At 42.0% G+C, this 23125-nt stretch overlaps 1 protein-coding gene across 3 annotated transcripts in view; it reads left to right on the forward strand.

Moving 5' to 3' along the window:
* Positions 1 to 23125, forward strand: part of PDE10A (phosphodiesterase 10A) — a 748737-nt gene that overhangs the window by 599030 nt on the left and 126582 nt on the right. For all 3 annotated transcript variants that reach the window (XM_029594115.1, XM_029594117.1, XM_029594116.1), the window contains one exon: positions 19690 to 19876. In XM_029594115.1, the coding sequence (XP_029449975.1) occupies positions 19690 to 19876 (187 nt within the window). The remainder of the gene's footprint in view (positions 1 to 19689; positions 19877 to 23125) is intronic.

The raw sequence follows: 23125 nt of genomic DNA on the forward strand, positions 1-23125 counted from the left end.
AGCTAGCGGTTTTTACAGTGGGTACTTGGAGATAGTTTTTATCTGAAGAACATAAGGGACGGGGTGGTTGGTAAATTCGAAGAATGGAACATAACCGTATGGCGGCAGTACTAGAGGCAGGGGGACCCTGGTGTGCACAAGTACTTATATATTGGTTTCAGTGTGAAATCCAGGAATGCCCAGACCACACCCATGTCCCGCCCCTTTTAAAACATTTTTTATTTGTGCACATAGAGGGAAACCAGAAAATTGAACTAAGTGGAAAAGTATGTAACCTGGGAATAATTATAGACCCTGAAATCAATCTGAAACAACACATATCACTAAAAGTAAAAGGAAGGTTATGCAAAGCTCATGGTACTCAGAAAACTTAAACCACTACTAACTCAAAATGATTTCCGAACAATACTACAGGCACTAATTTTCGCCAGCACAGACTACTGCAATGCCCTTATGCTAGGACTATCTAATACGACATTAAGACCACTGCAAATACTACAGAACACAGCAGCTAGAATACTAACCGGAAAAAGAAGGCGGGACCATATAACTGAAACCCTAGCAGAGTTACATTGGCTACCAATTGAACACAGAATTAAATACAAAACCCTATGTATCATTCACAAACTAATTTATGATGAGAAATCAGATTGGCTAAACACAGCATTACGGGTACACACGCCACACAGGAATCTCCGATCAGCAAATAAAGCACTCCTAACCATTCCATCAGTTAGAACAGCAAGACTGACCCAAGTGAGAGAAAGAGCCCTATCACTAGCAGGACCCATAATCTGGAACTCAATGCCTCCAGAGATCAGACTACAAAGTGATCTAAAGACATTCAAGAAAAGTTTAAAAACATGGCTTTTTAAACAAGCATTTTACAAAGAGACAAAAGAATAGAGAGAAATTATTCAGGAAAAAACAGAAAGGCACAGACACACAGTAAGTAGAACTTTACAATAGATTAGTCTATGAACTCTACACCACAACAAACATAAGTATAATACTATGTGTGATAAAACCACCCGTGTAAGTACCTTGGTACAACTGGTCATGAACTACTTCGCGAAATGTCTGTCTAATGATATATTGTAACCGAACCTTTAATGGCACCTGTTAGAATGTACTATAGTACGCTTTTACCCTCATTAAATATGTGCCTACATGTAAACCGTTGCGATGGTATTTAACTTAGCAACGGTATAGAAAAGTTTTTAAATAAATAAAATAAATATGCATTTACTCAGGCGACTTTTAAAATCTGTTCGGCATGTGCTGGGCCAACTTGTGTGCGTATCACCCATTTTTGCCACGCACAGAGCTTTTAAAATTTGCCTGTTAGTGCACATTTAGTATCCGATTAACAGGCCGATACAGTACAGTGAGCTCTGGTGGAGCGCACTGTTAGCCCACGTTTGGATGCGTGTTTGACGCGATAGCTTTACCTCTTATACAGTAAGGGGTAATAGCGCATCGAAAACGTGTGTCCAACACCCCCCCCCCTGAAACTAATAGCGCCCGCAACATGCAAATGCATGTTGATGCCCTATTAGTTATTCCCGTGCGATACAGAAAGTAACGCCTGCCCAAAGGCTGGCGTTAATTTCTGCCGGGGAAGTGTACAGAAAAGCAGAAAAAACTGCTTTTCTGTACACCCTCCAACTTAATATCATAGCGATATTAAGTCGGAGGCCCCCAAAAAAAAAAATTAAAAATTGGCCCGCGGGTCGGAAGATGGACGCTCAAGTATGCCAGCGTTCATTTTCCGAACCCGTGGCTGTCAGCTGGTTTGAGAACTGACGCCGACAAAATTGAGTGTCGGCTGTCAAAGCCGCTGACAGCCGCCGCTGTCAAAAAGGAGGCGCTAGGGATGCGCTAGTGTCCCTAGCACCTCCTTTTAACGCGGGCCCTAATTTGCATAGACCACTCTCCTGAATTGCGTGCCCAGGAGAGTGCCCTGTGCATGTGCCGGAGACTGGGCGCTAGCCAGCTCTCCCGCGTGTTTTTCTGTATCAGCCTGTAACTATGTTGATTCCACATTAGGAGTCAGAAATACACTGGACAATACATTGAAATTCACAGTTCATTGTGCAGCAGTGGTTAAAAAAAAAAAAACTAATAGAAATTTTAGATTTTTTCAGAAAGGAATAGAAAGCAAAACTATAATTCTCATATTGTGTATCAGCCCTGAATATTATGTGCAGTCCTGGGTATCCCATCCTGAAAAAAAAAAAACTATAACTGCATTAAAACAAGATACAGAAAAGAGCAATACAAATGATAATTGGGATGGAGCAGCTCCTTTGTGAAACAGGTTAGGGCTCTTCAGCTTGGAAAAGAGACAACTGAGAAGGATATGATAGAGCAGAAGTAGGCAAGTTCAGTTTGTTGCACTCCAGGACTGGCATTACCTCCCCCTGCGATAGAGGTTTATAAAATCATGCTTGGTGTGGAACAAATTAATAGAGAACAGTTATTTACTTAAATATTCTTAGGCCTAGGGGGCAAGCCACCAAACTAATTGATAGCAGATCTTAAACACATGTAAGAAAGCATTCTTCAGGCAAAGCACAATTCAACTGTAAATTTGTTGCTGGAAGTGGTCAAGGCTGGCAGTATAGCCTTAGACAAGTGCCCTAAATTGTCTGCCATTTAGTACAATCCACATCTATATTTTTGTAGGTTAATACAGAACGTTTTCCATTTGTGTTCATAAATTACATTTTTTTGTGTTTATGCTGGCTCTTTTAACATATTGTAATTTTATTTTTAAGTTTTAATAATCTACTTTGAGCTTGATTAGTTATGAAGAGGCAGAATAAATAACTAAAGTTTCCAGAGGACAGGTCTATTAACAATTAGTAGCCACTTAAACATGGGGATTGTTACCTTTTAACTTCTGAGCGTGAACAATAGGGAATGGATCTCCCTTTATGATCCTCTGGGTACTTTCAAGTGACCTGAAATGGCCAATGTCAGAGACAGGATTCTGGGATTAAATGGATTATTTGTCTGACGCAGCATGACCTTCTTATGTTCTTTTATTCTTCTAAACTGCAACAACCCTATCAACTAACTTTCCCCACTTGCCCTTCACTTGCTTATCAACCAAAGCATGAGATCCGACCACATTACATCAGTGACAGCCTTGTTGGTAGTGTTACCTAACCACCTGCATTATAGGCTGCCAAACAGTTTGTCTGGTTGGATAATTAATGAGCACAGGTACTTGAGACTGACGAATTACTCCTAACAAGAGTTATCAATTACTTCCACTGCATGCTGCACTTACCCTTTTATTAGGTTTGTACTCCATTGCTGCAGATTGACAAATGAGAGCCAAAATTGCATTCCGTGCTCCAACTGTTCTTTGTTGGGGCAAGCCTGTGATGAAATTACAGGACAAATTTAGCAAGCGTTGTGGTAGCTCACATCTGGTTGGTTCCAATTCAGCCAGGGTTGCTGCAGAGCTAGTCAATCCGATCATTGCATTTCTGTATTTGGATAGTACAGCTCACTGAAATGATTCCAGAGTTAACAGATACCAAATTTGCTGGATTAATTCTCACTATCATCCTTTCCTACAGGATTTGGTGCAGAGTCAATTGTAAATTATCATGCAGGTTGAAATACCTTCCTCTTTGAGCTATGTTGGTGAGGTATGCTCTTCTGTGAAGCAGAGAGTTAAGTTGCTGAGAATGGGGCATGAAGGGTCCATCTGGGCCCTCAGCTGGTCTGATTAATCTTGGGCCTTATATTTAATGAGTGGCTTTTTAGTAGAATGAGTATTGTCAAGGACAAGATCTCCCTTTGTTGTAAGTGCAGATAATATAGTTAACCAACTTGTACAAGGCAGGTAGCAGTGCCTTCATTTCTGTTACATAAAAAAATCATTGATTATGCATGCAGCACTTTCGTATGCTTTGGTGTGGTCTACACTAAGGATTGTTGCATGTGCTGGCTGCGGCAGGCCCACGGCCAGGCCTTCTTACTCTCTACTGCTGAATCCAGCGTCTGGCTCCACGTCCCTCGCAGTGGTAGGCCGCCGGCTCCATCCTCGGGCCACCCCCAGCACTCCTGACACTGCGACAAGCTCCTGTGCTCCGCGACGGGCCTCTCCGGTGGCCCGCGGAGGGACACCGCTGTTCAGTGCTGCGCCCCTCCCTAGGCACGCGCATCACTGCTGCTTATGAAGGGCCCGCGGCGGGACCCTGGCCGCAGCCCCGGATGATGTCTTCGCTGAAGCTTCGGTATATAAGGCCAGGCTCAGCTCCTGTTAGCTGCCTTTGCAACAGGTCTTCATGCTGGTCGTGTACTTCGTTGCCTCCTGGTGATTCCTCCATGTTCCTGGTTCCTGTTTCTTTTGAGTTCCTGTTACTGGTTGTCTCCTTTGTCTTGTGTTCCTACTACCCAGCTTTCCTTACGGACTGATCATCTTCTGGACACAACCTCTGCTTTGATGATCACGCCATTGATCTTTTCCTGGACCCGACCTCTGCTTTGCCTGACTACGCTACTGATCATCTCCTAGTCCAGACCTCCGCTTTGCCTGACTACGCTACTGATCATCTCAGAGACCAGACCTCAGCTTTGCCTTGCCACTGCTCCTTGATTGCCACCAGCCCTGACTTCATCTTGTTCTACGATGCCTCTACTGTCTACATCCTGGACTTGGCCTTTCAGGCTTCGGCCTGTTGTTGCTTGGGCGACCCCTGTCAGACTTTGGTTCCTATTGGCGCCCGGGATTCCGCCTCGTCCAGTACAGACTTTCCAGTTCAGCCGTTGCTGCCTCTGGGCTGACCGCACCATCCTTCCTTCAACGACTACATACGGAGGACCACCTAAGTCCAGCTGGCATTGGTACCCAAAGGCTCAACCGTGAGGAACAAGGGCTGGTATTGGCAAAGATCCAGCCGGCCTCCGTCAGTCAGCCCACTCCGCCTGCCGATGGTGGGGACCTGTAGGATTCCTCCTATGGGTAGCGTCAACCCCACCTCAGCCCTACGGGTAGCGTCAACCCCACCTCAGCTAACACGTGCAACAAGGATTTTGAATGTAGGTCATGCGCTGAGATATTGTGATGTATCAAGGTTCTTCCTGCACTGTTGTTTGCTGTTAGTTTTCTTGAGATGCAATCTCCCAAAAAAGAGAGAATATCCTGTGTCGGGCAATGCACTATGCCTGTGCCATGGTATTAACTTAAACATGACACACTATTGCAAAGATAATGAGAAATAGAATCTTAAGGAAGGTGATCTACCTGATGCTGCTTTCTCCTACCTAGCTTTTAGACCCACCAGCAAAAAAGTGCTATCAGTTGATATGCTGTGCAACTGCATCAGTCTGCTGTCTCAGCTTAATTAATGAGCATATCCTAAATCCTCTTTTATTGCCTACATGACTTAGTTCAGTGAAGTACAGTGACGGGATAATTTCTGAATTAGCCAACTAAATGCTTCTGAATATGTCCCTCCTTACGTTAGGTGGATAATTCAATAGATCTCCCAAGCACAATAAATAAAGAAAGGTCTTCTCATAAATGGGTTTCTTCATATGTAAAGTGGATGCTTCCCAATTTTGAGTTATGTCTACTTAGGAGGGGTGCCATATTCAGAACATGTGCAGGAGATGGGGAATGAGCATTGGTCACGTGTGATGAACTTTTTCATTTAGTACAGAGCTTCACAATAGTCAAGCCAGACTCACATTTAAACTCTGTGGCCAGTTATCTATCATGGAGAACATCCCTACCACCACCACCTTCCTGGGAAAACAGCAGTTAAACCCAGCATAGTCCAATTACCAAAGACGTGCAATGGATGCATAAACAATATGTTACCATAGGGAAACACAAAAAAATGGAGACCTCATAATGAACAAAAAAATGGTAGGTCAATAAATACCAGAATAAACGATGATTTGTCAGAGACATTTACATGAAAAAAATATATAGGAATAACTAAAATATAATTAAAATGAAAGATCCATCATGGCCATTTTTTTGGCAGAATTGCCTACGTCAGGGGAAAAAAATGTAAAATGTTTCAAAGACGTGAACTAAATTCTTTCTGCTGAGTGGGAGATATCATATAGCACAGCTCCTGTGTATATAGTAGATTTTTGTTGACCCTCAGAAATTGACCAAATGGAATCTCCTATTCAAATGTGAAACCAGCAAACACAATTTTTCAACAAATATCCATAAATCTAAAGAGTAAATATATACTTCCATTGTGTAATAATTATAATACAACTAAAAAATGTTAGTCAACATATTAAACAATGTTTAAAAAAAAAAGAAATAGATAACCATTCACATATGCATTTCAATAATGAGCAACAGTATTTTGGTGAGAAAGAGGTGGTCACAGTTTCAAATCAGTTACATAGGTCAAATGCCCAAAAGTAGTCCATTGGCAATGCTTTTGTGAGTTGGGAGGTGTGTTTGCAGCAGGGTCTATGTCACTAAAGAATGTTTTAAAGTTCTCTTATGGTGACAACACAGTGGGTATTATCCTTAAAATAGACACATATAACAAAACATATTTTTTGTAAAAATAATGTGAGATAATATAGTACAGTGAAGGGACAATATAGTCCCAGTGTGGTTATATCTATAGTTCACTGTTTCAGTGGTGGAGTTAGGTTTAATTCAGAAATTAGCCAGTTAAATGAATATTTGGACACTTAAGCTGAATTCTAGCCGGTAACCAGGATCATTCATCAAAATGTGTTATGGTGTTAATGCCCGCAATAATGCCATAACACATGTGATATTTATCACAATGTGCAGTGTGAATGTAAATTTTTCAAATTTATTCAAAGGGGTGGGATCAATGAAAATGAGGGCCATTATTGCACTGTGCAATAGTGTAATGCATGCTATTAATGCTGGAAATAACTACACCTTTTTTCCTGGTGTTAAGCTGTGTGATATGCCTGAAATGGCTGAAATGCAATTTGTGACATGCCTACCTGGTGCGAAGGTGGCAGACCTCACGCGTCACCTAGATAGGATTTTAGACAGTGCTGGGGAGGAGCCGGCTGTCGTGGTACACGTGGGCACCAACGACATAGGAAAATGTGGGAGGGAGGTTCTGGAAGCCAAATTTAGGCTCTTAGGTAGAAAGATTAAATCCAGAACCTCCAGGGTAGCATTCTCTGAAATGCTCCCTGTTCCACGCGCAGGTCACCAGAGGCAGGCAGAGCTCCGGAGTCTCAATGCGTGGATGAGACGATGGTGCAAGAAAGAGGGATTCAGTTTTGTTAGGAACTGGGGAACCTTTTGGGGAAGGGGGAGTCTCTTCCGAAGGGATGGGCTCCACCTTAACCAGGGTGGAACCAGACTGCTGGCGCTAACCTTTAAAAAGGAGATAGAGCAGCTTTTAAACTAGAACAAAGGGGAAAGCCGACAGTCGCTCAGCAGCGCATGGTTCGGAGAGATGTATCTTTAAAGGATACTAATGATGCATTAGAATTAGGGCATCCCGACAGTGAGGTTCCAATAATTAGAAAAGTAGTCCAAGTGCCTGTATCTAAAACTCACCTGAGCTAAAAAATTCTAACTTATCCCTATCAATTAAAAAGCAGAATAAAAATACAAACAAAAAACAAACTTTGAAATGTTTGTATGCTAATGCCAGAAGTCTAAGAAGTAAGATGGGAGAATTAGAATGTATAGCAGTAAATGATGACATAGACTTAATTGGCATCTCAGAGACATGGTGGAAAGAGGATAACCAATGGGACAGTGCTATACCGGGGTACAAATTATATCGCAATGACAGAGAGGAGCAGTCGGGAGGAGGTATGGCGCTTTATGTCCGGGATGGCATAGAGTCCAACAGGATAAACATCATGCATGAGACTAAATACAAAATTGAATCTTTATGGGTAGAAATCCCTTGTGTATCAGGGAAGACTACAGTGATAGGGGTATACTACCGTCCACCTGGTCAAGATGGTGAGATGGACAGTGAAATGCTAAGAGAAATTAGGGAAGCTAACCAAATTGGTAGTGCAGTAATAATGGGAGACTTCAATTACCCCAATATAGACTGGGTAAATGTATCATCGGGTCACGCTAGAGAGATAACGTTCCTGGATGGAATAAATGATAGCTTTATGGAGCAATTGGTTCAGGAACCGACGAGAGAGGGAGCAATTTTAGATCTAATTCTCAGTGGAGCACAGGACTTGGTGAGAGAGGTAACGGTGGTGGGGCCGCTTGGCAATAGTGATCATAATATGATCAAATTTGATTTAATGACTGGAAAAGGAACAGTGTGCAAATCCAAGGCTCTCGTGCTAAACTTTCAAAAGGGAAACTTTGATAAAATGAGAAAAATTGTTAGAAAAAAACTGAAAGGAGCAGCTACAAAAGTAAAAAATGTCCAAGAGGCGTGGTCATTGTTAAAAAATACCATTCTAGAAGCACAGTCCAGATGTATTCCACACATTAAGAAAGGTGGAAAGAAGGCAAAACGATTACCGGCATGGTTAAAAGGGGAGGTGAAAGAAGCTATTTTCGCCAAAAGATCTTCATTCAAAAATTGGAAGAAGGATCCAACAGAAGAAAATAGGATAAAGCATAAACATTGGCAAGTTAAATGTAAGACATTGATAAGACAGGTTAAGAGAGAATTTGAAAAGAAGTTGGCTGTAGAGGCAAAAACTCACAGTAAAATCTTTTTTAAATATATCCGAAGCAGAAAGCCTGTGAGGGAGTCAGTTGGACCGTTAGATGATCGAGGGGTTAAAGGGGCACTTAGAGAAGATAAGGCCATCGCGGAAAGATTAAATGATTTCTTTGCTTCGGTGTTTACTGAAGAGGATGTTGGGGAGGTACCCGTAATGGAGAAGGTTTTCATGGGTAATGATTCAGATGGACTGAATCAAATCACGGTGAACCTAGAAGATGTGGTAGGCCTGATTGACAAACTGAAGAGTAGTAAATCACCTGGACCGGATGGTATACACCCCAGAGTTCTGAAGGAACTAAAAAATGAAATTTCAGACCTATTAGTAAAAATTTGTAACTTATCATTAAAATCATCCATTGTACCTGAAGACTGGAGGATAGCAAATGTAACCCCAATATTTAAAAAGGGCTCCAGGGGCGATCCGGGAAACTACAGACCGGTTAGCCTGACTTCAGTGCCAGGAAAAATAGTGGAAAGTGTTCTAAACATCAAAATCACAGAACATATAGAAAGACATGGTTTAATGGAACAAAGTCAGCATGGCTTTACCCAGGGCAAGTCTTGCCTCACAAATCTGCTTCACTTTTTTGAAGGAGTTAATAAACATGTGGATAAAGGTGAACCGGTAGATATAGTATACTTGGATTTTCAGAAGGCGTTTGACAAAGTTCCTCATGAGAGGCTTCTAGGAAAAGTAAAAAGTCATGGGATAGGTGGCGATGTCCTTTCGTGGATTGCAAACTGGCTAAAAGACAGGAAACAGAGAGAGTAGGATTAAATGGGCAATTTTCTCAGTGGAAGGGAGTGGACAGTGGAGTGCCTCAGGGATCTGTATTGGGACCCTTACTGTTCAATATATTTATAAATGATCTGGAAAGAAATACGACGAGTGAGATAATCAAATTTGCAGATGACACAAAATTGTTCAGAGTAGTTAAATCACAAGCAGATTGTGATAAATTGCAGGAAGACCTTGTGAGACTGGAAAATTGGGCATCCAAATGGCAGATGAAATTTAATGTGGATAAGTGCAAGGTGATGCATATAGGGAAAAATAACCCATGCTATAATTACACGATGTTGGGTTCCATATTAGGTGCTACAACCCAAGAAAGAGATCTAGGTGTCATAGTGGATAACACATTGAAATCGTCGGTTCAGTGTGCTGCGGCAGTCAAAAAAGCAAACAGAATGTTGGGAATTATTAGAAAAGGAATGATGAATAAAACGGAAAATGTCATAATGCCTCTGTATCGCTCCATGGTGAGACCGCACCTTGAATACTGTGTACAATTCTGATCGCCGCATCTCAAAAAAGATATAATTGCGATGGAGAAGGTACAGAGAAGGGCTACCAAAATGATAAGGGGAATGGAACAACTCCCCTATGAGGAAAGACTAAAGAGGTTAGGACTTTTCAGCTTGGAGAAGAGACGACTGAGGGGGGATATGATAGAGGTGTTTAAAATCATGAGAGGTCTAGAATGGGTAGATGTGAATCTGTTATTTACTCTTTCGGATAGTAGAAAGACTAGGGGACACTCCATGAAGTTAGCATGGGGCACATTTAAAACTAATCGGAGAAAGTTCTTTTTTACTCAACGCACAATTAAACTCTGGAATTTGTTGCCAGAGAATGTGGTTCGTGCAGTTAGTATAGCTGTGTTTAAAAAAGGATTGGATAAGTTCTTGGAGGAGAAGTCCATTACCTGCTATTAAGTTCACTTAGAGAATAGCCACTGCCATTAGCAATGGTTACATGGAATAGACTTAGTTTTTGGGTACTTGCCAGGTTCTTATGGCCTGGATTGGCCACTGTTGGAAACAGGATGCTGGGCTTGATGGACCCTTGGTCTGACCCAGTATGGCATTTTCTTATGTTCTTATGTTCTTATGTGATAAAGATTGTAAATTTTGCACCCCATGATACTTGTACTTTGCTACTTGTGAAGTGCCCAGACAAGCATTGATGTGCTTTTGGGGAGGGGAGCTTGAGATTTCTCCAGTGGCCTCTCGCCCTAACTTGATGGACTCTCTACCAGGGTACTATCAAGCTTGAGTGAGAGAATACTGAAGTAATCTCAACTTAGTCTGACTTTCCTCAGTCCAAATGATGTCAAATATTCACTGCATGTAAAACTGGCCCCAAAACCCTACACCACCACCAAAACCTCACCTCAAGTTACTAACTGGCCCTCCTATAGTGATATAAATAGTTGACTACTATGACAGCCTTATAAAGAGTCTCTCTCTCTCTCTGCTAAGAAGGTGTGTGCTGCAACAATTCTAAAATTATCATAGCCACACCCCTTTTTCTTATTGCAGGCATTATCCATGTGAAAATTATAGCATTTTGATGAATCTAGTTGAAAGTTAAGGGTGTTATGGGGATGTCATTGGGAGATGTTGAGTTAGCCAGATAACTCTGGTCAAACCCCCTCATTTATCAAAATGCGTTAAGGGCTTATCGCATGCGAAAAGCCCCGTTAACGCATGCGATAGCACCATATCGTATGGTGCGATGCAAATCCAAAAAAGAGGAGGAGTTAGGGGCTGTATCACCCGTTGCGATGTGTTTCACGGATTCAGGTTTTGGTAGTTTGAAGCTATCAGAGACCTCCAGGATGGAGGGAGGAAGAGAGAGAAAGAGAGAGACTAGCCATAATGTCATCACCCTAGATAGGTATTTATATCTTTATGGGTGGTCCACCTAGTAACTCGAGGTGAGGTTTAGGTATTAGTTTAGATGTTACCCAGGTAGAGAGTCCATCGAGCTAGGTTGAGAGAACATTGCACAAATCTCATCTTTGGGTGAGTTTCCTCAATCCGAGGGTTATCAAATGTTCACAAGAGAGCACTGTTCTGTTCGTACGTCTCACATTGAATGTCAAAGTGGCCCCTAACCCCCTACACTAATACCTAAACCTCACCTCGAGTTACTAGGTGGGCCTCCCATAGAGATATAAATTCTTATCTAGGGTGATTTCATTATGACTAGTCTCTCTCTCACTCCCTCTCTCCCTTCCCCTATCTAACCTGCCCCTGGACCAGCACCCCACCCACACCCCCACCCCCTTCCCACCACTTTTTCAAAGCCCCGGGACATACGCGCAGGAGCGGTTTTTCAGGGTTATGCCCCAATGTGTGTAAAACGTATTGGCAATTCAATGACATATATTGTAGCAATTTTCAAATTCCCACTTACACAGGTAAAGTGCATTTACACAGGTAAAAACTCAGTTTTAAGTGAGTAAATGCTTTTAAAAACCAGGCCCCCTTTGTGGAATCTATCCTTCTATGGCAATGACCTCATCCTCTAGTTTATTTACCCATATATCTGGGTTTCACCACTTTCCATTGCTTGGGATCAAGAGACACTCTCCATGACTGAAGTAAACTTTTTTTTAAATGTATTTCTTGCCAGAAATACTTGAGGAAAACCTGATATTTAAAAAAAATATATACTTATCTGACCCACTCAGCTCCAGGTTTAACCTGGAAGGAAATATAAAGGAGAGGGTAAAAAGTAACTGAATACTTACCTGAGTGCGCAAAAAAACCTGAAAAAGGAAAAGATGAACGGATTAGAAAAGAGTTAAATAGTAGAGTAACTAAGACTCTGAATGTATATTTAATACTTAACTTTTGGGGAAATTTGCTTCTTGGGAAAATTCCTGAAGAGAAGAGTAAAGAAACTCATTTTTGTAGTCTTTTAGTAATATTGTTTCAAGGATTTAATATTTGTTAAATAATCATGTAGTGAATTTATAACATACTCTCTTCTAGCTACATCTTTGCAAGAGAAATATAAATAAAAAAATAATTTTCAGAAGTCTTTTCTTGGCTAAACAATAACATCTGATAAATTATCAAGCCCATCTTAAAACTGGGTTTATGTCTTGCAAACTTTTCATTCCCGCCTCTCCTTTCAACCTCTGGGAGCAGCCTTGATTGTGTGAGTTCTAGTCCCCAAACGTTTATCGGTACACAGTCGGGAGGTTGGAACTATTGTGTAAGCCCCTCTAGGAAGTCAAGGGTTTAATTTACATCAGAAACGACATTTTAGGAAGTCCAAGTCACCCTTGTTTATTGTAGGTGGTAAACAATAGGGTGAAGGAATAGCCAGCAGGAAAAAGGAGGTGATATTGCCTCTGTCTAGGTCTTTGGTGAGACGTCATTTGGAATATTGTATACAATTCTGGAGAGTGTACATTCAGAAGGATATAAACCAGATAGACTAGTCCAGAGCTAATAAAATGGCCAGTGGTCTTTAGCAAAAAGCATATGGGATGGATCAGATTTAAAGATCTAAATCTGTAAACCCTGGATGAATGGAGGGAAAGAGGAGATACAATAGAAATATGTAAAGAACTCAAAGGATTAAATATTGAGGAGGCAGATATCTTTCAATAGAAAGGAGACTCTAGAATGAGAGGTCATGGAAGCAGGGTGAGAGAGAGAGAAATCAGGAATAAGCTAAGGAAAGATTTCTTTATGGAGAGGGTAGTGGACACGAGGAATGACCTCCCAGTGGAGGTAGTGGATATAGGGACAGTGTTGGAATTCAAGAAAGCAGAATATCTCTGAGGGGAGAGTAAGGAATTATAAAGCTAAGCAGGAGGTGTGGATGGGCAGACTGGATGGGCCATATGGTCTTTATCTGACATCATGTTCTATGTTTCTTAATTGCTTCATAAACTATTTTGATTCTGGAATGTATTTATTGCTAAAGTGTAATTAGTGATGTACAATCTTTTTAAACAGGCTCATGAATGAATTTGATAAATTCATACAAAGTTCACAAATCTTTTTTAAGGGACAGTTTCTTGAAAAATCTACTGCAGATGTCCACAAAATCTACACATTTGGAAAATAAATCCACTCTAAACTTCTTTTAATTTTACAGAGATCACACCAAAAATAATTCTGACTAGGTTTTTCTGCAATCCATGTAAAATCTGCAGATTTTTGCAAAACTGAACCAAACATAATCTGTACATCACCAATAATAATGTTACATGTCTTGTCAATAAAAAGATTGAAAGATGACAATTCATTTAAAGCACAAAATTAAGCTTTTTGAAATTTTTGTTTTGTCCTACCACTTGAAAGTTCCTCAATGAACAAGGTGGTTTGGATCCAATCCATTTTATTAATTTAAGGTTTTTCTATACTGACATTCATTGTTGGACGTCATATCGGTTTACAGGCATCATGGAGTCAGCAACAGAGCTTTATAGTGTAACCAATATAACAGCTTTTGCAGAGTAACTATAATAACAGTTTAACAGAAACAGCTAAGCAGACTATATTTGTTTAGTGCAGCAGTAACAGGTTAATAATGTGACAAATAGGGGTTGCTAAATAATACAATAATGTACATATATATCTAAATTGACTAGTATAATTAATGTCATAATATAATTGGGTGTGTGGACTGGACCGTTTTCAGTAGGATAAACTCGGGTAAGGTGAAGTTTTCTTCATGAGGAGAGCTACTGTGTGGTGAGGTGTTAAGGTAAGTGAGGGGGGGTGCAGGTTATTGATCAGTAGTCATCTGATATAATAAAAGGACAGTTTCTATGTCTCACGCCTTCTCATAAAATGAGTTTGATGTCATAAAGTCTCTCACCGACCAATAAGCTTTTGAAATGATTGCTAAGCAAGAGACAACCACACTGCTAGTGAGCTTCTCTTAGAGATGTTGAAAGGAGCTTTCCCCTATACACCAAATGCCCACACAAGCAGAGGCATTGAGTTTGATGAGTGGCTGGCTATTGACCCATTCTTATGAGATGAGGGAATACATTTCTGAGAGGAGAGATGGAGATAAAATAATTGTGATGAGGAGGGGGGGGGGCGGGAATTAAAGTTTGAACGGGATATCTGAGACTAAGGGACATTTCTAGAGGGATGGTGAGCAAAGAGAGGGGATGATAAAGTCTTGGTGGAAACAGGGACACTGAGGGGACAGGAAGAAAAGATTGAGAATTGAGCAATGGGGAAGAGAAACAGCGGAACGCTTTTTTGATTGAGAAGGCCGGCCAAGCTTCACCCCAACTCCACCCCCAATTCTATTGCAAGCTCCGCCCACATTCCCATTGCAATTTTTCTACATTACTTTTACATCTCTCTTACATGCAATCTTCGCTTAAATCATAGAGGATAATTCAGGGATGGACAACTCCGATCCTTGAGAACCACAAACAGGCCAGGTTTTCAGGATATCCATACTGAATATGCATGATAGAGATTTGCATGCACTTGCCTCTATTGTATGCAAATCTTATGCATATTCATTGTAGACATTCTCAAAATCAGGCCTGCTTGTGGCTCTCGAGGACCAGAGTTGGCCACTCTAGAATTATTATTCATTCTAAGGCCAATTAAATGCTTGATGCTAGAAAATTAGGCATAGTGGTAAAGGAGTTAAAAATAGAGATGTGCTTCGTTGTTCGCCCGAAGTAGGAAATTGCCCGAAATTTCCTACTTCGTTTTTTTTTCGGAGGCCCGAAACCCGAAAAGAATTTTCCCCGACTTTCGGGGAAATTTCGTTTTTCGGGTTTGCCTGGGGGAGGGGCACACATTTTTTTTTTTTTTATTAAAACCCACCCCAAACCACCCCAAACATTTACCTTAACTATAATTCACCACCCCCCCCCCCCATCCCGATCCTTCCCCAAGACTTACAAAGTAGATCCCTGGTGGTCCAGCGGGGTCCCGGGATCCATTTGCCCTCCTCCGTGCCCATGTTTCTGCAGCCGTGCTCTTTAAAATGGTGACGCGCAGCCTCTGAACTACCATGTCACAGGGGCTACCGGCGCCATTGGTCAGCCCCTGTCACATGGCCATCGGCGCCATCTTGTGCTCCTGTCATGTGACTGGAGCTGACCAATGGCGCCGAAAGCCTCTGTGACATAGTATGGGCAAAGGCTATCGGCGCCATTTTGATTACTGGCAGCCGACAACGAAATGGCTCCCGGACCCCCGCTGGACCCCCAGAGATTATTGGCAAGCCTTGGGGGGTCAGGAGCCCCCCTTCTGACCCCCCCAAGGCTTGCCAATAATCTCTGGGGGTCCAGCGGGGGTCCGGGAGCCATTTCGTTGTCGGCTGCCAGTAATCAAAATGGCGCCGATAGCCTTTGCCCATACTATGTCACAGAGGCTTTCGGCGCCATTGGTCAGCTCCAGTCACATGACAGGAGCACAAGATGGCGCCGATGGCCATGTGACAGGGGCTGACCAATGGCGCCGGTAGCCCCTGTGACATGGTAGTTCAGAGGCTGCGCGGCACCATTTTAAAGAGCACGGCTGCAGAAACATGGGCACGGAGGAGGGCAAATGGAACCCGGGACCCCACTGGACCACCAGGGATCTACTTTGTAAGTCTTGGGGAGGGATCGGGATGGGGGGGGGTGATAGTGTATGATAGATATGTAAAAAAAGGATTTTAAATGCTTGGGGTGGGTTTTTTTTAAGCTTCCTTTGCCGTTTCGTGTTTTGGCCCGGTTTCGGGTTTCCTCGTTTCGTTTTTTCGAAAAACGAGACGAGGAAACCCGAAATTTACCACGAAGTATCCGAGTCAAAAAACGACCCGGCAGGAAAAAACGAAGCACATCTCTAATTAAAAACCCAAACTGCATTACTAATAGAAATGTCAATACTAAGGGACTAGTTGTAATCACAGACCACTACTACCCCACCAACACACAAACATCCCTCTAACAATGGGGGCAAAGAGGGATATTTTCCCCAACACTTCATGATAGAAAAAAATTCTGGTGTCATCTAACTGAACCAATAATTAAAAACTCACATAACTGTTTTAATATTTCCCCAAAACCAATAAAATATTTCAAAACAGCAAACACATCAAATAACACCCTGAAATTACAACTAGTAAAGATTTAAAAATCTCCCACTCTCCTTACCTGGGAACTTTTGATGGCCAGTCACCCTGAGAATGTTGTGGATTGGGGGGTGGCCACACAAACTTTATCTTTTCCCTCTCTCACATTCACACATGTTCATTTTCTAAAACATTCCCCATATGCTCTCTCTCACACACACACACACACACTTATACACACGCACACTCAGGCAGGCACTCACAAACATACATATGCAGACAGGCAGGCAGGAAGACACTCACACACATATGGGCAGACAGGAAGTCATTCTCTCACACACACACACAGGCAGTCAGGAAGGCACTCTCACACACACATACAGACAGACCCACACATAAGCAGGCAGGAACTCTCTCTCACACACACACACATACACACAAACCCATAGGCAGACAAGATGGCACTCTCTCACACACATGCAGGCAGGCAGGAAGGAACTCATACCTGTAGGAAGGCAGGTGTGAGTTCCTTCCTGCCTCACACACATGCAGGTGTGAGGCAGGCCAGGGCCTCACACACACATGCAGGCAGGCAGGCAGGCCTCACACACATGCAGGCAGGCCAGGGCCTCATTTTCAACTGCCATAGGATGGGCTCTGCAGCGGCCTGGCTTGCTTCTTTGGCCACTGCAGGACAGGCTTCACAATGGCACAGCCAGACCTGTTTGCAGAGGATGAAGGCCATGCCACATGACTGCATCCTCTTCCTTGGTTGTCGGCACTTGATAACTTCATTCAGGCACCAGCAACCGAGAAGGAGGAAGCAGCCGGAAGCATTGAAAGGCTGCGATCTTTCGATTTATTAGGCTCAGGTAGGGTGAGTGAAGAGATTGCAGAAACACCGGGGAGAAGGGGACAGCAGCGGAAAGGACATAGGCCTTCCTACCTGCCACCAATGAGATTGCTCCTTCCATTGTTGTTGGAAATTATGGGGGGGACCATGGTCCTTGTGCGCCCCCCCCCCTCACCCGGTTCTGATGCCTATGGAACTGGGGATTGAATAGACAGACATACATATGATATAAAGTTTGCCTTTGGGAGCCTGTGTTCTCTATGGGTGCACCTTTCTAATCTTGAGAGGGAATGGACTGCATATGTACTACCTTGTGAATATTTTAAACTCTAGATCTTGTAATTTATAATGAACATTCTTCTAGAACTTTGAATGTTAGGTTTCTACAACTGCTAGGAGAACTCATTTTGTGTCAGCTACGAAAGCTCTCCTCCATGTCCCAGTAAGGTGGTTGTGAAGAACTCGCATAGCCAGATATTCTGCTGCTTCTGATAAAATATATGTTTCTGATATGAGTAGAAACCTAGCAGAGGTCCAAATGGCTTTGCTGGTAAAGTCCCTTCAGGCTAAAATCTATTGTCCTGCCAAAAACTAAGTTTTGCTTTTGACTGTGATTACATTTGTCTTTCACCTATTGGAGAGTAGGAGCCCAATATTTAAATCCATTTAGTGAGATAACTCACAAGGTATTCAGCTAAATGGCATGTTTTTAAATATTGGATTACTTATCCAGCTAGAGTTAGCTAAAATCTCGCTGGATAAAAAGGTGTTCTGGGGGTGATCTAGGGCAGGCCTCAGTTTTATGCGGCTAACTTAGCTGAATTTGAGTTGTATCTGGCTAAGGCCTAGATTCACTAATACCACCGGGCTCTTTCAATCGCGCGGTACAGGGGGGCCGGCTTTCGCACCCAATAGCGCCATCATAAAAGGTGGTGCCATTGGGCGCGAAATAGGCAACGAAAAGGGTTCTTTCCTTTTCGCTGTCCGTGATGTCTTCGTGGCATCTGCCCCGGTGCCGCCCCCGACTCCTAATGTTCCAGTCTTGACGCCGCCCCCATTTAGTGATCGCACGCCCCCCTTTTCGTGTTCGATCGCTTTGGAAAATAACCCCCTAAGTTATCTGGCTTTGTGTGGCTGCATAACTTGTCACCAGCACTGTAAGGTAAAAAAAAAAAAAAAAAATGCAATTCTGGCCTGCGGCCCGATTCCCATTTGTCCCATCCCAATATGACATAAATAGCTCTGCAAGGCCATGTACACCCTACCCCCCCCCCACACCCCCCCCCTCTCTGATTATGTGAAATATGCATCAGGTCTTCAGGTTGTTTTTAAAAAATCAAAATCAGGCTATTTCCTGGCCCCCCAGCTCCCTCAGCCCTCCCAAGCCCTAAAAACCCCAGTCAGATTCGGCTCTGGAAGCGGGTAAGTGAACACCTTGCTCCCGGATGGGGTTTGTAAGTTCCAGCAGCTGGTGTTTCGAGATGGGGCTGGGACATACAATTTGAGGGTGGGTGAAAAGTGGGGACCACAGGATTTTGTTTCAAATAAAAAAAAAAAAAAAAGCAATGGGGAAGGGATCGTGACCTGAGGACCCGATGGAAAGTATCCATCCATTCCTGTTCCAGCGCAGTTTCTCACAGAAGCAGCACTGGACTTGGGTAAGAGAAACTTTGCTCCTGGCTAGGGTTTTTAGGGTCCAAGGGGGGCTGGGACATACAGGTTACAGGTAGGTAAAGGGTATTGGGCCCAGGAAATAGCCTGATTTTTATTTTAAAAAAAGGGCTGGGGGGTACCTGATGCATATTTTCCATAATTGGAAGGGTTTTTGGGGGGTGGAGGATGTGTTGCCAGGCAGGACCATTTGTCATATTGGGGTAGGGTGGTGGGAATTGGACCACAGGCCTGCACAGCATTTTATTTTTATTTTTTTGCTTTTCGGTGCCACTTAACTGAATAGCTTCAAAGGTATCCGGTTAAGTGGCAGTTATCCAGCCACACAAGGCCGGATAACTCTAAAACCTAAGCAGTTATATTCAAATATAGCCAGTTACGTTTGAAAGTTATCCAACTGTATGTAGCGGATAACTTTAGGTGAATATATTAGTGAGACGTTTATCCTACTGAACACCCAGGGGAAGTTATCTGGCTAACTTTAGCCGTTAGCTTGTCTGCTCTCTGGCTTACTGAATACGAACCTCTAGGTATTAAATTTTAAAGCAATTCTAGAAAGAAGAAGCAGATATTAACAGTGTCATCTTTTCCTTCTGTTTTTTCTGCAGAGAAGTAGACCTATACACAGGCTACACTACCAGGAACATTTTGTGCATGCCTATTGTGAGTCGAGGAAGCGTAATAGGTGTTGTGCAGATGGTGAACAAATTAAGTGGAAGTGCCTTTTCTAAAACAGATGAGAACAACTTTAAAATGTTTGCGGTTTTTTGTGCTTTGGCCTTACACTGTGCTAATGTAAGTAACAACACATTTCTGTTTCTTTTATTTCAATCTGACTTCTCAGATGAAGGCACAAACCTTGAACCTACTGGGTATCAAGCAAGCAACCTTCCCCCACCCCACCATCTAAATAGGCCTTTGGTATTATCTGATTTAGTCTCTGCTCATGTTTAAAAAATTTTTGTCATCAACTTTTGGGTGTGAAATGGCTCTTTAGTGGAATCATTTCAATTGGTCATGAAGCTCTAAGGAGGTAATTTTCAAAGAATTACACAGTGATGCACATGCAAAATCAGCTTATATATACATGTAAGTAGCGTGTATGCATGTAGATGCTATTTTATAAAACTTGAGAGTAGGAAACTTGCTTGTGGTGTCATGCGTAAATGTTAACAGCAAAAAAAGGGGGCAGCGATATACGCACATTCATTACCAAACTTGTCCAAACACTTTTAGATCTACTAATTGACTCACACAATTGAAATTGGACTTGTATGCTATCTACAGTTTTGGGAGGGAGGCCTGGCTGAACTGGTGGAGGTTTTGGCGAACTGGCAGTTTCCAAATATACACAACACAAGAAAGTATTTTCCAAAGTGGAATGCATGTACACTTTATAAAATACCTGCTTCTGCGTTAAATTCTAGGCTGCTACGTACAATTCTTTTACACTTAATACCGCGCAAACATTTACGCGCATATTCTTAGAAAATGGGTAGAGAAAGTATGCGCCAATTATGTGGAATTCTCTACCAGCCACTTTGCAGGCTCTAGAAGATTTGAAGGTTTTCAGGAAAATGTTGAAAGCCCATTTATTCCGGGTAGCATTTGGTGATGTAGTCAGTAATTGAATTATAGTGTGAAGTGTTATATTTTAGTTAAATTTTTATATTATTGTATTTTATTCTGTATGTTCTTATTGTATAATGTTTTAGATTTTTGTAACCTGCTTAGCCTTATAGTTTTGTTATAAGTGAGCTATAAATGTTTTAAAATAACATTTAACACAAAACAATTTATTTCATCTGCAAATGTTGTCACTTCGCTCATTATTCCCTTTTCCAGTTCATTTATGAATATGCTAAATAGCAAATGGCCCCAGTACAGACCCCTGGAGTACTTCACTAACAACCTTTCCCCATGTGGAAAACTGACCATTTACTCTTACCCTCTGTTTCCAAACTTTTATGAAGTTACCTGTCCAAAATAGGACACTGCCTTCTATCTCATGACTTCTTAATTTCCTGATAAATCTCAAAAGGACTTTGTCAAATGTCTTTTGAAAACCCAAATACACTATTGCAATTAGCTCACCTTTATCTAGCTCACTATTGCAATTAGCTCACCTTTATCTAGTAAATTGGGTAAGGCAAGTCTTCCCTTTACAGAAACCATGTTGACTCTCCCCCATTAAACCATGACTTTTTATGTGGTCAGTAATTTTGTTTTTACGGCTAGCTTCTTACCATTTTGCTAATCAACACCATCAGTCTATAGTTTCCTGAATCACTCTCCAATCTTATGGCTGTTTTAAATGATAGGATGCAGATTAGCAGAAACAGGTTTACAATTTCATGTTTAAGTTCCTTCAGAACTCTAGGGTAAATAGCAGCTCATCCCAGTGATGTGTTATTCTTTAGTCTGCCAATCTGATTTATTACATCCTCCAGTGTCAGAGAGATTTTGTTCAATCGCTCAGTCATCTCCATCAAAAAATATTTCTGGTTTGGGTATGACCTCAACATCCTCCTCAGTAAAGACAGAGACAAAGAATTCATTTGGTTTTTCTGTTATTTCCTTGGCTTCTCTGAGCACTGTTCTTACCCTTTGGCCATATTGTGGCCCAACTGACTCCCTCGCAGGTTTTTCGCTTTGAATGTACTTGAAAAAGATTTTATTACTTTTTTTTACCTCTGTGGCAGGCTTCTTTTCAAATTCTCTCTTAGCCTGCTTAATTACTTTTTTTTTTTTTTACATCTAACTTGCCAATACTTATGCTCTTCCCTATTTTCCTCATTTGGGTCTGCATTACAATTTTTGAAAGATGACATTTTGGCTTTAATTGCCTCTTTCACTTCACTAAACTGTGTCAGCAGTCATCTGGTTTTCTTTCTGTCTTTTTTAATGTATGGAATACATTTTGTCTGAGCCTCAAGGATGGCTTAGACAAAATGCCTTCTGCAAGTTTTTAATCTTGTGACTTGCTCCTTTTAGATTTTTTCTAGCAAATGTCCACATTTTATTATAGTTTCCCTTTCTGAAGTTAAATGCATCTGCAGTCATTTTCCTTAGTATTGACCTTTCAGTGATTATGTTGAATTTAATTACATTATGATCACTCTTGCCAAGCAGATCCACCACTTTTATCTCTTGGAACAAATCCTGTGTTCAAATGAGAACTAGATTGATTGTTTACAATTTTTATAGTCTGCTTTTTGGCACTTCAAAGTAGACATCAAAGTGGATTATATTCAGGTAGATCTAGTGTGGTTCCCCTCTTGGTGGTGCCATGACCAGCAACTGCATGAACCAATCATTAATGACATCTAGAAACTTTACCTCCTTTGTAAATCTTCATGTGACACTTACCTAATCAATACTAGGGTCATTGAGGACTCCCATTGTTATTGGGTTGCCTATTTTACTAGCCATTCTAATCTCTGTTACCATTTTACAGTTTGTTTCCTCATCCTAGACAGGCAGGTGATAGTAAATTTTTTTATGTATTTATAAGTATTTATATTCCACTTATTATGAAAAACATGTTAAGTGGATAAGAGAATAAAAGAGCAAAATTACATAAATTATATTAAAAGTATACCCTTCACTTTTCCCCTTGAAATTTCTATCCATAAGGATTCTGTTATGCCCATCAGTCGCAGACAGCTGCAACCTCCCTGTTGCTCACCTCTCTTTACACTTCCCTGACTCCATGGGGTAGACTGGCAGCCTCTGCCAGCTGCTGACGGCCTGGGGTGGCACAGATGCTGCCGCCCGCCATCTTGCCATCATCGGGATCCTTTAGGCGCGCGTGCACGGGCCAGTCTTAAACACATCATGGCAGGAACCTCGGGGGCGTCCCCTCCGGATGACGTCATCCCTTCAGGATATTTAAACCAGCTGGCCCTGCTTACGGTCGACTTGGCAAAGAGATCCATCCTTGCTAAATCTGCCTCACTCTCAGAGGACCTGCGTTCCAGTTCCTGCTTTCTGGTGTAGACGTCTCGGGTACCCGCTCCTCGTGGGCCCTCTTCTCAACTTCGG

Source organism: Rhinatrema bivittatum, chromosome 3 (assembly GCF_901001135.1).
Source record: "Rhinatrema bivittatum chromosome 3, aRhiBiv1.1, whole genome shotgun sequence".
NCBI lineage: Eukaryota > Metazoa > Chordata > Amphibia > Gymnophiona > Rhinatrematidae > Rhinatrema > Rhinatrema bivittatum.